This window comes from Chiloscyllium plagiosum, chromosome 43 (assembly GCF_004010195.1).
Source record: "Chiloscyllium plagiosum isolate BGI_BamShark_2017 chromosome 43, ASM401019v2, whole genome shotgun sequence".
In the NCBI taxonomy this organism is placed as follows: Eukaryota; Metazoa; Chordata; class Chondrichthyes; order Orectolobiformes; family Hemiscylliidae; genus Chiloscyllium; species Chiloscyllium plagiosum.
In genome coordinates this window covers 5,721,055-5,738,009 of record NC_057752.1, presented here as the reverse complement: position 1 = coordinate 5,738,009, position 16,955 = coordinate 5,721,055, and the positions used below count along the sequence as shown (strand labels likewise).

At 41.3% G+C, this 16,955-nt stretch overlaps 1 protein-coding gene across 1 annotated transcript in view; it reads left to right on the top strand.

The window, feature by feature from the left end:
- The window catches only part of wnt1 (wingless-type MMTV integration site family, member 1), a 36,469-nt gene extending 19,586 nt beyond the window's left edge, over window positions 1–16,883 (top strand). The window contains exon 5 of the mRNA XM_043681732.1: window positions 16,343–16,883. Within this exon, the coding sequence (XP_043537667.1) occupies window positions 16,343–16,831 (489 nt within the window). The 3' untranslated portion in view covers window positions 16,832–16,883. The remainder of the gene's footprint in view (window positions 1–16,342) is intronic.
- The last annotated feature ends 72 nt before the right edge of the window (window positions 16,884–16,955 follow it).

The following is a 16,955-nucleotide window of genomic DNA, read 5'->3' as shown; positions in this document are numbered from 1 at the left end:
GAATTCTATAATCTGCATACAGAGATCTGGGCATACAGGTCTACAGTTCCTTGAAAGTGGCAACATAAGTGGATAAGGTGGTCAAAAAGACATGTAGTATGTTTGCCTTCATCGATCAGAGCACAGAGTATAAAAATTGACAATTAATGTTGCAGGTGGATAGAACTTAGGCCGCAGTTGGAATATTGTGTGCAGTTATGGTTGCCACACTACCAGAAGGATGTGGAGGCTTTTGAAAGGGTACAGAAATGGTTTTTCAGCATGTTCCGTGGCTTAGAAGATATTAGCTATGAGTAGAGGTGGACAACCTTGGTTTCTATTCACTTGAATGTCAGAGGATGAGGGGTGACTTCAGAGAAGTTTACAAAATTATGTGAGGCATGGATAGAACGGATAATTGGAGTCTTTTTCCCAGTGTAGAAATGTCAATTGCTAGGGAACATAGGTTTATGGCAAAAGGGGGTAAGTTTAAAGGAGATGTGAGAGGCAAGACTTTTTACACAGACCGTGGTAAGTTGGTAAGTGCCCAGAAAGCGCTACCAGAGGAGGTGGTGGTGGCAGTTACAATAACAACTTTAAGAGGCATCTTGACAGATACATGATTAGGTAGGGAATAGAGAGATACAGAGCACGTAGAGGCAAACGGTTTTTAGTTTAAAAAGGCATCATGTGTTGGTGCAGTCTTGGTGGGCTGAAGGGCCTGTTCCTGTGCTTTACTGTTCTTTGTTCTTGTTTTCTTTCTACTCTACACACTATGGATATGCGTCCACTATCCAAAACTGCACAATTGAATTGTTCTATGACTGAAACATTCATCACTGGGCTGAAGTTCCTTGTTATGGTTTCTTCTGCCTGCTCAGTAGCACCGTTGTCTCCTTCTAAACTTTGTAATTTCAAAAACCTATTGTTCCATTTATGATAATGCATAATGATATTTTGAGTTACATCTAAAACCCCTCTTGGCCGTTCCCCTGGCACTCCTGGGTTCATTCTTCTGGTTTAGTCCCCCAATTCCTATTTCTGTTATAATTGTCAGAGGTACCTCTATTCTCACTCCTTTTAGTTTTGATTCTTCTTTTATATAGATGGCTAGTATCACAATGTAGCTACCATTGAATCTGCAATTATTCATTATTCTATTCTTTGTACTGTTGAATATCCTATCCCAGCCATGAAGATTGCTGAGAATGCATGTTTTCCCAGAGTTGTTTTGAGGCTTTGGACATCTGTTCCAAAAGCCATCTAAAAGATATCATTTCTGAATATCTAACAGTGGTTAACACTATCTATGTTCAACAATTTTGCACAATCCAAAAATGTAAGAGCAACCACTAAATTCAGGATCTCCGAATAAAACATTTCCAATCTTGCATGTAATCTGTTAAATTCTATCATATATTCTGTGCAATAACTGTTTGGCTGTCTAGATTAAGCAAAGTCTGACCAGCCTCTTTGCATTGAACAGATCACTTTCTAAAAAATAATTTCTGCTCATATATGTTAATAGATTATCCAAACTTTCCTCAGTGTCAAATTCTTGAGGCTCCAGCTCGAAGGATACTTTGCACCTGACCCTGCTTCACGTATAAAGTGACAATCCCAAACCATATCTTGCTTTTTCTTTTGTTCAGGATGTAGTTTTTGTCCATATTGTTAAATCAGCTTCACAGAACATCAGTGGAAAATCATACCCTGACACTTTACATTTCATTTCAGCCATTCTTCTTAAATGTAACTCAAATGTACATCTTTTTATCTGAAAAAGAACTTTTAATTTCACGTTTTCACCTTTAAGAAACCATCCTCTACTACCAATGTTAACTTGGAATTGAGCATGTTGGTGAAACAGAACTTAGGATACCTGTTCCTTGCAGATAGAGTGCTCACATCAAATAGCACTGATTTCTTTCTCCTTTATATTTACTCACTTAATAAAACAATTAATCCCATTAATCCTAGCCACCACCTGAACACTTACTTCACCATTACGCAGTTCACAATTGAGATTTCACAAGGGAAAAGTAAACAGCTCACAATGAAGATTTAAAATCTGCAAAAAACAATCATCTCTATCTGCTACGTAATAAATGAAGTCAATCCCTTAGAGTTATTTGGGCAGCAGGGATGGGTGCTGAAAGAAATATTTATCTCACACACAGTTTTTACGAACACTGTGTTACCACAACCTTAAAGAGAACTACAAGAGCTGATAGCAACTGAAGCCAATTACTTTTAACGGTTCTATGTGTAGTGGCTGTAATGACAAGTGAACCTCATAGAATATGAGTTCCCTGATTGGGGCTGTTAATCTAGTCCAAACAGAGAGCCCTAGCTGACAGATATAAACAGAAGTGTCAGAGGTTCTGTTCACTCGGAGAGCTGGCTCTGAGGGAGCTGGATCAGTGTCAAGGACTCTCCACATATGACAAGGTCTACCCCAGGTTGCCATTTATCTAAATGAGGTGTTAATAACAAGGAAGACCACTTAGAGAACTTGGACATAGTCCTTAGACGTTTCTCCAAGATGGACATGTTCCAGGCACACCAAGTGATGTACTTGGGCTGCAGCATTGACAAGACTGGGTTACACCTGTTGAAAGACAAAGTGAAGGCGATCAAAGTTGCCCTGCTGCCATGTCTGTACTGAAGCTTAGGTCATTCCTTGGGCTGGTGAATTTTTATGCAAAGTTCAGACATAACCTGGCCTCCATCCTTAAAAAAGGTTCAGCCTTGGAAATGGTTGAGTAGCCAAGACATCGCTTTCAGGGAAGTGAAGAAACAGCTATCATCCTCGAAGATGTTAGCTCATAATGATCCCAAGTGAGATCTGGTGTTGGCATCTGCGATGCCTCCCCATACGGCATCGGGATAGAATTAGCTCATAGTTGGCCCAATGGAGAGGAATATCCAATAGCGTATTCATCTAGGACATTGGCTAATACAGAGCATAAACACCCCCAGATAGAGAAGGTTTGGTGGTCATATTTGGAGTCAGGAAGTACCACCAAAACCTTTATGGATGTAAATTTGTCACAATGATGGACCACAAACTCTTGTTAGGTCTACTTAAAGAGGACAAGCCCATAGTGCCGCCCATAGTTTCAGGCCAAATTCAGCAGTGTGCTCTAATACCAAGTGCAAATAATTACAAGTTGGAACACTGTCTGGGAGGCCAAGTCGCAAATATGGATGCATTGAGCTGCCTCCCATTGGCAGATCCTGCACTGGTGGTACTATCAGTGGAAGAGTCTGTAATGGTTTTAAATTTTCTGGACACCCATACAGTCATCACTGACAATATCAGACTTTGGATACAGAAAGATCCTGTCCTGCCAAAACTGAAAAAGCTGGTGGTGATGGGTGAAACCAAAGAGCTGTCACAACCAGAATTGAAACCCTTTTGGGCACAGTACAGGATGGTATATTATTATGGGGAGCAAGAGTGATTGTCTTGAGCAAAGGTACTAGCTGAATTCCACCAGGGTCATCCAGGAGTTTCCAAAATAAAGATGTTGGTGAGAAGATGTCTGGTGGCTAAGGTTGAATGCAGACATGGCCGCATTGGTGGGGCAGTGCCCAGACAAGGACAAAAATTACAGCCAGCAGCTCCTCCACATACGTGGGAATGGCCGGGTAAACCCTGGACTTGGTTAAATGTTGATTATGCAGGTCCTTTCATGGGCTCAATGTTCCTAGTCATTGTGGTCACCCACTCAAAGTGACTGGACATGCATAGGGTGATCCAAGTCTATGTGTTTGTTGAATCCCATTTACTACCCCCTGAGATAACGAACAGAAAATGACATAATCAACCCAAGGAAACCCAAACACATAAATATAAAGTGGGCTATACCACCAATGCTTCATCCGGAGGCTCACTGAAGATGCTACCTAGTATGGTGACGAACCGTCTGAAAATGAACCTTCCAGCTCAGTGAGCAAACCTACATCCAGATGCATAGGGTTCATTCGTCATACAAGGGACGATACAAAAACTGGGTGCATCCTTTGCAATACATGGACTCCAGGAAGTACGGGTCACAGATGATGGGCTATCATTTACCAGCAGAGAATTTGAATATTTCCTAAAGTCGAATGAACTTGACATAAGGACAGTTCTATTCCATCCATCATCCAATGGTCTGGCAGAAAGAGCACTCCAAACCGTGAAGGTAGGCTTAAAGAAACAGCTGACAGCTGCACCAGATCCCAAACTGTCCCAGTTCCTATTTGATTATAGGACCACCCCTCATGCAACTGCAGAGTTGCTAATGGGGAGAAGACTCCACACCAGGTTAGGTCTGATCTTCTCAGACCTGGGGTGAGGGTGAAATGGCATTAAGAATGTCAATGCTGGACACAAGCCTCCGCTAAGTGAGAGAAACAATTTACTTCAGGGGACGAAGTTTTGTGTAGGAACCACAGGAATGGCCCTGCATGGGTAAGAAGCATGGTTGACACAAGGTCAAGTCCAGTGGTGTAGAAAGTTCGGATAGGTGCTGAACAAGCACGTGGACCATATGAAAGCTGCAAATGGTGAAGGGAGCAAAATGTGCCTGGCTTCTCAGAATAGTTGGAAACGCTGGCAGAATCTGTGGGTTCTCCCTCTCTGTCAAGCATTGAAGAGACCTCAGAATCTAAATGGACACAGCGGATGTTGCTGTCTTGATGTCTTTGGCGCCTGAAGAGAAGAATGTATTTCTTCCGAGATGCTCTGGGTGCAAGAGGCGAGCTACTGTACGTTACATGCCACCCGTATCAGAGGCAGAGTCAGAGGAATCTGACTTGGTGCTAAAACACCCCAGGCAAATCTACAAAAAAAAAACTGCCTACGTCCTCAGACTCAGAGGGGGAGGGATGTAATGTCTGCAATGAGGTCGGCCAGATGGATCTCAGAATATGAGTTCCCCGATTGGTCCAGATTAACAGCCCCAATCAGGGAGCCCTGGCTGGCAGATATAAACAGGAGTGTCAAAGGTTCTGTTCACACTGACAGCTGGCTCTGAGGGAACTGGATCAGTGTCAAGGGCTTTCTATAGGTAAATAAAGGGTGACTTGATGACGGGATACTGGCTTCTGGGGAGCTGTTTCACCATGTACAGCTGGCAGTTAACGTGATGACACAAAGTCAGAGGATAAAGATAAAGTTGGCAATTTAATTAAGCATAACATTAACTGAGGTCATTTGCACCTGAAACAGGACCATTTATCAATTGAACTCTCAAGTTAAGTGAGCCTGTTTCTCTTACAGTCTTTCTTATTTAATGTTGGCGCAAATATTAAGGATACGTTTTTGTTGATGGAAACCAAAAAGAAGCAGTATTGAGGAGTTTTCAAAAGTATCTTCTATATTGGTAACGTCTTTACTGAGGAGTTTCAAAACTATGGAACAGGTTCTCATGAGAGAGGCTACCTAACCAGAGTTAAGTATCATGAATGGTAGCGTGCCACCTAACTTGGGAGACATAGGTAGGTGCACTCAATAGACGCTCAGTGTGTTAACAAGCAGGATGGCAATAATTGAATTGATACAATTGACTCTTCATGACTGTCAAGGATAAATATGAGAGTAAGTGTTGCATGCTGAAAATGTACACTTTAAAGGAATGGTATGCATGTACAAGCCTTTATATACACATTAACGGGTGAGCAGATCTCAAAAGGCATAGTTGCAGAGACTTGCAATATCTCATGCTCAGAAATATTTTTTTAAAGAGTTCTGCGCAGAAAAACACTCCAACTCCAACATGTACATGTACATCTTCACGAAGCAGCCTTCACAAATTCAGCAGATCCTAAAGCATTTTTGAAGTGGAGTTACTGTGGTAATGTAGGAAAGGTGATTCACACACAGCAGACTCGCACAAACAGCAATGAAATAAATTACCAGAGAATCTGTTTTTAAGTGATATCAATTGAAGGGAGAAACATTGGCCAGGTCTCTGCTGCTTTGGCTCGAAAGTCTTTCATATTCACCTAAGAGGGCAGACCGAGCCTTGGTTTAACATCTTGTCACAACAGACCACACTACTGACATGGCAGCATCCACCAGCTAGTGTGGTCAGATATTTGGAGTAGGATTTGAAACTAGGAAGTTTTACCTCCAGTGGTTGAACGGAATTGAATTGAATTGAATTAGATCAATTGATCAAAAGCAACACCTAAATTCTAAGGAATAATTACTTGACTGATTCGAAGAAAGTAAAGATTTCCTAACCCATTGAAATGAATTTGTTGCTCACACATACCATAGATATGTTTTAATGAAAAGTGAATTTTCTTTATTGGCAAGTTAGACTTCTAGTGTACACAGAAAATAGACCATTTAATACCATCTTGAAGACAATAGATAGTTTAATCCATTTCTCTATTTTAGTAATGTCCATTTTACTTGCTGCTCACCTTTTATCTATAATATCACATTTAGATTGTAAAAATTTGTGCAGCTCATTTGCTCAAATTTCATATTCTTAAAGCAGCACTGATCTACAATAGTGGATCTGGGGAGGGAAAAAAGAAATACGCAGGATGCAAGTAGACAAACTGCCAATGTAGAACTGTTAAAAGGACATCTACAAACCAAAGAATACATGAGGCTCAATAAAATATGCCAATAAAATGAAGAGGAACATTCAATGGAATTGATCAAAATAATTTATTGAAGATTGTTTCTGTTGCCATTATGGTTTTTCTATTAAACTGAAGACTTATGATTAGAAATAAGGAATCTCTTCTGAAGGGCTGTTCCAATCATTTGTTGCATTTTCAACAGAAGATCACAGAAGGCCTGGTGATAAAGCACATCACTTCATCCCTGGGGGTCTTTGATGTCTGTCTGACTTTAGAGAGATTAGGACAAACCATTGTTGAAATTCAGGGCCAATATCCTGAACATAATAACAGCCACAACATTTACAAAAGATGTGATTCAGTCTCAGAAATCCTGAGAAACGGCTCCACCACTGCCACCGAGCCCAAATCTTAAACTCAGTCTCAACTGACGAGACCCAACAAGGTAGTTGACCACTATAGGCATTTGTGCTGCCTCACTGCATTACGCCTTCCTTCCTTGCATAAAATATCACAAGGTGAAGTATACACACTTCCAACCCCTTCCTGATGTAAGTTGGAAATCACAGATGTTGTATGTTTTTCCACAATGACGATCAGTAAGCCCAGAAACTTGAGTATTACTGAAGGAAGACACTTTTTTTATCTTCCACTCATCAGGACATTCGTGGGAATATCAATGAAAAGAGGAAAAGTTTTGTACAGTTTTATGAGGGCTACTTTATTTTTTCATTTATTAATGGGATGTGGACCTCACTGCTGTGGTTCTGTTCGCCGAGCTGGAAATTTTTGTTGCAAACGTTTCGTCCCCTGTCGAGGTGACATCCTCAGTGCTTGGGAGTCTCCTGTGAAGCGCTTCTGTGGTGTTTCCTCCGGCATTTATAGTGGCTTGTCCCTGCCGCTTCCGGTTGTCAGTTTCAGCTGTCTGCTGTAGTGGCCGGTATATTGGGTCCAGGTCGATGTGTTTGTTGATGGAGTTTGTGGACTTCACTGGCTGGGTCAGGATTTATTCCCCATTCCTAGATGCCCTTAAGGAGATGGTGAGCTGCATTCTTGAACCATTGCAGCCCATGTTCCATAGGCACACCCACAGTGCCGTTAGGGAGAGAAATCCAGGATTTTGATCCAGTGACACTGAAAGAATGACAATATATTTTCAAGTCAGGATGGTGAGTGGCTTTCAGAGGAAGTTTCAAGTGGTGGTGTTCCCATGTAAATGCTGCCCTTGTCCTTCTAGATGGAAGTGGTCCTAGGTTTGGAAGGTGCAGTCAAAGGATCCTTGGTGAATTGCTGCAGTGCATCTTGTAGATGGTACACACTGCTGCTACTATGCATTGGCGGTGGAGGGACTGAATGCGTATGGACGTGGTGCCAATCAAGCGGGCTGCTGTGTCTTGGATGGTATCAAGCTTGTTGAGTGTTGTTGGAGTTTCCTCATCCTGGCAAGTGGGGAGTATTTCATTACACTCCTGCCTTGTGTCTTGGCCAGTTTTTGGGGAGTCAGGAGGTGAGTTACTTGCTGCAGTATTTCTAGCCTCCCTCCTGCATTTGTAGCTACCATATTTATATGGCAGGTCCAGTTCAGTTTCTAATCAATGGTAACCCCCAAGATGTTGATAGTGGGGTAATTCAGTGATGATGTATATTAAGAGGCAATGGTTAGTTTCTCTCTTGTGGTGATGGTCATTCCCTGGCACTTGTCTAGCACAAACGTTACTTGCCACTTGTCTGAATATAGCGACATTTAATCATGAACTGCTTCAGTACATGAACAGTCATGAATGGTACTGAATGTTGTTTGCTGAATATTGCACATCTCTGCTTCTGATCTTCTGATGAAAGGGAGGTTGGGTAAGTGGAATTTGATTGGTAGAGGCATTTCCATGGAGAATGTGCCAGTTAGATCTAACTGCCTCTTTATATTTACATTCTTGTGAATTGCCCTGAGTGCAAGATGAAAAGCTTCAAAATGGGTGTCTTTTTCAGTAATCTGCAAGTTCAGTGCCACCAAATGACTATAAGCATAGAAACTTTGATCAACTTGAAGTGAGGAAGAACCTCAGTCAAAATGACTCTGAGTAGGTCCTTGTATTTTTAAAGTTTCAAGCTAATGGTTACACCAGCTGCAAGTTTTCTTTATGTTTATGTCAAAATGCAAAAGGAATCTAAGGGAAAAGAAATTGATCCCTATTATGGGTACTAACAAGTGCATGGATTGCACCATTGCTCAGATTTAGTTCTGAAGAAAGGTGACTGAAATCTGTTATTTAAGCAGAGTTTCACGGCATATGGTTGCTCCGTTATGTTATAAAAAAGTAAAAATGTCAATTATCAGTTATATGTTTCTCTGCAGTATCAAGAAAGCCATGACCTAAACAGATGGAGCTGCTCCCCCATATTAGGTAGATTTATTTATGTAAATGGGAGATATGACAGGCTTCCTTAAAGTTATTTCTCATCATGCAGTGGATAAGTAAATAGTGTTCACTTATTTTCCCCTAACTTTACTGGAAATGTATTTTCAAATGCTGGGTACAGCAGACAAACCTCTTTCTCAATTCTTTCAGTATTTATGTTTTCCCAACTTGCCTCTTACTCATTGTGCAACAGAACAACATCTGATTCAACATAAAGAAACATCTCTTAATTATATCATTCCTAAAAAAAAACAAATACTGTCCCATTTAAAGTAACTGTCATAAAAAAAACAATTAGCAGCCTACCTCATATTTGCACCTTTGGCAAACTATTGCTTCATAATATATTAACAAAGCTCAACTGAACAGACAAGAAATGCAGCAATCAATAAATAACAAACAGGATTAGAAATGGCTAATCAAGAAACAATAGTCAAACCTTTACCAAATGATTGATAGCCAGTGAAATCAGTCAAAACATTTTTATATTGTTTCAACAGCCATCTTTTTGGATCAGTGACTTGAGGAACATAGTGTGACATAGGATAGAAACTATATTTAGCAAACAAAGATTGCCCAATTTTTAAAATATACTCCCACATTTGCCTTTGCTATGTATGAAACCACTTGTTTAAGGGCTCCCTCCAGAGGCTTTCATTTGAGCACCTAGAAGTTGACGTAAAAGGGCTACGCTCAGTCATCACTGATTGGAGAATTTCTGTAAGGTGGTGGACTGGAATTTCCAGAATGCACACGTGCAACCCTTTGGATAGAATTCCCAGAATTGTGCCCCAGCCTACACCTCCCTTCTGATGATGCATAATCAACAAGATTCTTCTATAATGACTGTCAGCAAGAACAACCATTTTATGGATTGCAGTAGCACTTGCTGTTTGCATGCCATGCTCATATGTTCTTTTAACATTAGTTGTTAGAAGTAAAGCTTATTATGACAACCTTTGAAGGCAGCAGCAATTTTTATTTTGTAGTAGAATGACAAGACAAAGTAAGGATGAACTTTTGAGTCTGAGGTAATTTGGACAGGTAAAAGTATTGAAAGATTTGGAAAAGGGGTGTTTACTCTTGTAACCAATGCATTATGTGCACAGTCCCATTTTTTGCAGTTCTTTTTGTAGGGAAGGTAAACAATTTATGCATTTAATTTAACTTTTACATATGCACATGGAGTGCAATAGGCCATTTGATGCCGTAAGCAAGCTTCTCCATTCAATGAGATCATGACTAATCTGATTATTCCACATTCTTGCCAACCCCCGATAAACTTTCACCCCCTTGTTTAACAAAAATCCATCTACCATAAGCTTCAAAATATTCAAAGACTCTGCTTCCACCATCTTTCAAGGCAAGGAATTCCAAAGACCCACTAACCTCTGAGAGAAAAGAATATCTCTTGATCTTAAATATTTAGTTGATTAATTCACTTTAATTAAAAATTTCACAGGAGGTCCAACAATTATAATTATACTATTGATACTATAGTGCATCTCTCCAATCACATATTTTAAAGATTTCACATGAGAAAGTATGGTCACAGAGGTGTCACACCACAAGGTGTCACCTCAAAGTTCCATAGAAAAAGCGCTGACTGAGATAACCATATCTGTTAATATTTCATCCAATATCCAATTCATGGGTCCATAATCATGGGTGACTTTAATCTTAATACAAATTTGGAAATTCAAATTGGCAAAGGTGGTCATCAGGAACAATTCATTGAGTGTAATCAGGACAGTTTCCTAGGACAATATGCCTGGAACTTATCAGCAATTGGGATATTTTGGATCTGGTGATGGGGTAGATTTAATAAATTACTTCAGAGTAAAATATCCTCAAGGAAACAGTGACCATAACTTAGGAGAATTTAGCATTCCATTTGAGAGCACAAAATTTGGATCAGAAACAGCAGCGCTAAACTTTAAAAAACTTAAACAAAGGGATGAGGGCAGAGTTGGCTGGAGTGGACTGGGAAGAGTTTAGCAGAAAAAATTGATGATGAACAATAACAAGCATTTAAGAAAATAGTTCATGGCTCTCAGCAAAGACATATTCCAATGAGGAAGAAGGATCCTAGAAAAGGAATAAACCAACTGTGGTTAACTAAGGAAATTCAGGTTCGTATCAAATTGAAAGAAAAAAAGCATACAACGTGGCAAAGATTGGTGGTCAACCTCACAGGATTGGAATAGTTTTAGAAACCAACAATAAAACAGGGAGAAAATAAACATGGAGGGTAAACTAGCACATAATATCAAAACAGAAAGATGAGGTTCTGTCAACATATAAAAAGGAAGAGAGAAACCAAAGCAAACATGGGCCTCTTAGAGAATGAAGCTGAGGAATTAATATTGGGGAATCAAGAAATGGCAAAGGAGTTGACTAAATACTTTGCATCAATTTTCACAGTAGAAGTTACTAGTAATTCCAAAAATGCGAAATAATCAAGGGGAAAAGTGAGGGAAGGAAATAAATACAATAACTATCATTAGAGAAAAACTACCAGGCCAGCACGGTGGCACAGTGGTTAGCACTACTGCCTCACAGCGCCAGAGTCCCAGGTTCAATTCCCGTCTCAGGCAACTGTCTGTGTGGAGTTTGCACAATCTCTTCGGAGGGTCGATGTGGATTTGTTGGGCCGAAGGGCCTGTTTCCACACTGTGGGTAATCTAATCTAATCAAGGAAGATAATGGGGCTAAAGTTGGATAGATCTCCTAGTCCTGATGGGTTGCATCCTAGGATATTAAAGGAAATAACTACAGAGATAATGGTTATAAAGATAGTAATCTTCCAAGAATCCTTAGATTCTGGAAAAATCCCAGAGGTTTAGAAAACTGCCAATGTAACACCTTTATTTAAAAAAACGGAAGGAGACAAAAAACAGATAATAGGTGAATTAGCTTAATGTCTGTCATTGGGGATATGTTAGAGTCTATAAAAGGATGTAATGACAGAGTATTTAGAAATATATAATACAATCAAGCAGAGTCAGCATGGCTTCATGAAAGGGATATCAAGTCAGGAAATGTTATTACAATTCTTTGAAGTTACAAGTTGGATAGATAAGAATGGAACCAGAAGATGTAATATGTTTAAATTTCCAGAAGGTATTTGATAAAGTACCACACATAAAACTACTTAATAAGGAAAGAGGCTGTGGTATTAAGGGTAGTATATTGGCACCAATAGAAAATTTGCTAATTGATGTAATACAAAGTTGGGACAGGGGATGTGTTTTCAAGATGGAAATCTGTAACTGGAGGGCCACAAGGATCAGTGTTGGGGTCACAATTACTTACAATGCACTATTGCTAAGTTTGCAAAAGCCACAAAAATAGTTGGGAAAGTAAGTATTGAGGATGAGACGTGTCTGCAGAGGGATATAGACAAGTTAAGTGAGTAGGTAAAACCGTAGCAGTTGAAATACAGTGTGGAAAATGTCAGGTCGTGCACTTTTGCAGAAAGAAGAGGAATATTGTCTAAATGGAGAAAGACTACAGAAAGCTACAACACAGAGGGATTTAGGGATCCTCCTGCATAAACCACAAAAAAGTAACACACAAGTTTAGCAGGTAATCGGGAAGGCAAATGGATTGTTGAACTTTATCTCAAAGGGAATGGAATGTTAAAGGAAGGAGGTCTTGCTAAATCTATACAAGGCACTAGTCAAACAGCTGGAGTACTGTGAACAGTTTTGGTCCCTTTAACTAAGGAAAGATGTTCTGGCATTGGAGGTAGTCCACAGAAGGTTTTTTAGGTTGATCCTGAGTATGGAGGAATTTTCTCAAGGACAGATTGATTGATTGGGCCTCTGGGGTTTAGGTGACCTCTTTAATACATACAAGTTTCATAAGAGGAAAATGTGGGGAAGTTGTTTCTTAGTGCAACTTTCCAAACAAAAAAATTGGGCTAGATTTTCTGGAAGTGGTGGGGGAGGGGTCACTCTCACACAGATTACCATCCCATTGCTTTTTTATGAAAGAAATGAGCTCCGCTTTTCTGAAAGGGAATTCTGTTCAGAGTTCCTTTCGAAATGTGGAGCCATCCTTCCATTCCAACAAGCCCTTTATGGAGCAAAACAGTTGTCAGCTGGGAAGTGCCAGCTGTGGAAGGGTTAGGGTGCTGGGATAAGATGGGTAGGGGATAGGATACCAGGTTAGTAGAGTGCCAGCTATGTCAGGTGATAGGTGGGTAGGGTGGTTAGTGGGGAGGGGGCATAGTACCAATGGCCAGGGCATAAGGTAAGCAAAAGTTGACAAGTTTGGCGCTGGAGCATCCAAGGAGTAGGAGAGTCGACGTTTCGGGCATAAGCCCTTCATCAGGAAAGGCTGGTGAAGGGCTTATGCCCGAAACGTCGACTCTCCTGCTCCTTGGATGCTGTCTGACCTGCTGTGCTTTTCCAGTGCCAAACTTTTCAAATCTGATCTCCAGCATCTGCAGTTCTTACTTTCTCTCGTAAAGTAAGCAAGGTAAGTGCTGCAGTGTTTAGTGTAAGTCAGGGTGGTGGGAGAAATTGGACCTGGTAGGGAGCAGCGTGGTGGGTTTCAGGTCTGGGGCTTTCCTTTGCAGTGGCAGTGGGGAAAACGATTTGGGTCTAGTGGTGGTGGAAACGGGAGTGGGGGGAGCACAGAGGGAGTTTGGGTTGGGTCTGACGTCCCTGTCAGGGATGGGAAGGTTGCATTGGATCCAATGTGGGGAAACCAGCAGGAGAGAAAGGGGTTGGGCCAGTAGGCAGAGTCCGGGGGAGGTATAGTTGGATGCATGTGTAGTAAGCATGGGGTCATTTGAATTGTTACTCTGGAGACAGACTATGTATTTAATAGTCCATCCTTCCAGCCCATATCCCTCCAAACTTTTCCTATTCATGCACTTATCTAAATGTCTTCTCAACGTTGTAACTGTACCCGCATCCACCACTTTCTCAGGAAGTTCATTCTACATGCAAATCACCCTCTGTATAAAAACAATTGCTCTCATGTCTTTTTTAAATATCTCTCCTCTCACCTTAAAAATATGGCCCATAGTCTTGAAAGTCCCCCACCTGAGGGAAAAGGTACCTACCATTAACCCTATCTATACCCCTTGTGATATTTTAAACCTCTATAAGGTCACCTCTCAACCTCCTACACCCCAATGAAAAATGTCCCAGCTTTTCCAGCCTTTCCTTACAACTCAAACTTTCCATACCCTGCAACATCCCGGTAAATCTTTTCTGAACCCTCTCTAAATTAATAATATCATTCCTGTAACTGGGCGACCAGAGCTGGACAAACTTATCCTGAAGAGGCCTCACCAACGTCCTGCACAACCTCAACATGACTTCCGAACTTCTCTACTCAAAGAACTGAGCAATGAAGGTACGCATGCAAAATTCCTTTTTAACTAGCTTGTCTATATTTGATGCAAATTTCAAAGAATTATGTACCTGAATTCCTGGGTCCCTTTGTTCTACAACACTACCCAATGCCCTAGCATTAACTGTATAAGTCCTGCTCCTGTGTGTCGTATCAAAATGCAATACCTTGCATTTATCCAAATTGAACTCCATCTGCCATGTCATGGTAATGTCACGAGGCTAGTGAGAATCCTTCATCTCTGATGTTGTTACATTGCCATTAATAGGAACTGCATATAATTTGAGTAATTGGAAACACAGGTGATTATTGCTGGTAGATAATAGAAGCAAAGTATTTAATGGTGGGAAAAATGCCATTCAGTTGCAAGTGAAAGCACTTCAAGATATATATTATGTTTTATATAAAACAATTCTGGGGATTCTTGTAATGCAGTGGTACTTTCCCTACCTCCAAGCCAGGAGCCCCAGGTTTAAGCTCCACCTTCTCCAGAGGAGTGTAACAACAACTCTGAACAGATAGTGTGTAAAAAAAAAAATTAAAAAATCCTGGAAGTGAAAGCTAGCCTCAGTAATAGTGATCCTGAAACCATCCTTTTTTTTGTCATTTCAAAATCTGGTTCCCATCAACATTCAGCCCATTGTGTCCGTGCTAGACAACAAATATCGGACTCAACCACCCTTTCAGGCAGTGAGTTCCAGACTCTCAACATCTTCAGGTGACAGTCTCCTAATCTCTCCTTTTAGCCTTCAACCTCTTACCTGACATCCATGCCCCTTGTTATTGACCCCTCTACAAATGAAAAAAGTGTCTTCCGGTCCACCTTACATATGCCCTTCATCATTTTCTACACTTCTCTCAGGTCCCTCTCAATCTTAGCTACTCCAAGGAAAACAAGTCCAGATTATCCAATCTTTCCTCATAGCTCAGACCCTTCAGGCAGTATCCTGGTAAATCTCTTTGCATCCTCTCTGGAGTAATTAGATCCTTCCTAAAATATCGTGAGCAAAACTGAATGCAGTACTGGTTCACAAATGGGAAGAAAATCTGTTATTCTTACCTGGTATGGCCTACACATAGCAGCAACATGGTTGGCTCTTAACTGCTCTTTGAAATGACTGAGCAAGCCACTCAGTTCAAGGGCAATTAGGGATAGGCAACATTGTCAGTGACACACACATCCCATGAATGAATTTTTTTAAAAAGAATGATTATAATCAATAGTACTACATCACAAACCAATGTTATATCATACATAATCTCCATATTTACTCCAGGTACAATAGAAAGAATTAATATACAGGAATTATTTGTGATTGGTTTCTGTTTTGAACTCATCTAGAGCTTATAATAATGTGTAATTCTTCAGCTTGAATGAGTTACTATCAACGCCAAAATAACCCAAGTTTTACTGGAATTTTCATCTGATTGCCAAACAGGGCTGAACCCTAACACTTCATCTGCCTCAAGTCCCACCAAAGATCTAATCGAGATAAACACTTTAGTGGAATGCTGCATTGTCAGAGGTACAAGCTTTTGCAAGCAAGGTCAAAACAAAACCCTGCATCCAGTTGAGAGGGGGAACAGTGTTCCCGTGACACTGTTTCAAAGCAGAGTGAGGGGAGTTCTCCCTGTCCAGACTGGCTGCTGCCTTTCCATTGCGACATAAGTCAATACTCAATGAGCAGCGAAGCAGATTGGGGCGTCGGAGGTCATGCAAGGTGCTATATAAATGCAAACGTTTCCTTTCACTGTTTAGAGGATGCACTACTAAAATGCCACTGCAGCTCTGCACGTGTAAGGTTTCCGTCAATCTGCGCTTGTGGGGGGGTCCAGCCTACAGTTCCTCACCAAATCGAGAGCTGTTGAGTTCACAGCAGCTGAGACCTGAGTCTGTGTTCGGCAACACTCATTGGAGGAGCATGAATGCTGAGCGCCCTGCTTTCCAACAAGCAGATACTGATTACTATTTATCAATTTCACAGACAGTCCATGCCGAGATGAGACAGGAGTGTAAGTGCCATGGGATGTCTGGCTCTTGCACGGTTAAAACCTGTTGGATGCGGCTCCCCACCTTTCGGACGGTGGGTAATTTGCTGAAGGACCGGTTTGATGGAGCCTCCCGAGTGATCTACGGCAACAAGGGCAGTAACCGGGCTTCCCGAGCGGATATGCGGCACCTGGAGCCCGAGAACCCCGCTCACAAGCCGCACTCCCCCCAAGACCTGGTCTACTTCGAGAAGTCGCCCAACTTCTGCACTGCAAATAGCAAAATAGGCACCACAGGTACAACAGGCCGAGTTTGCAATAACACCTCCCTAGGTCTGGACGGCTGTGACTTACTGTGCTGTGGGAGGGGATTCCGTACCCTGACCGAGAGGGTCACCGAGAGATGTCACTGCACTTTCCATTGGTGCTGCCATGTCAGCTGCTTAAACTGTACAACGACACAAACGCTGCATGAGTGCCTCTGAGGGTCAGACAGCTTTCTCCCGGGGGTCAGAGTTAATTGGGCACGGGAGAACTGTCAGAGGGGTATGTTGGGGAGGGGGGAGGAACTGTCAGAGGGGTATGGGGGGGGAAGAACTGTCAGAGGGG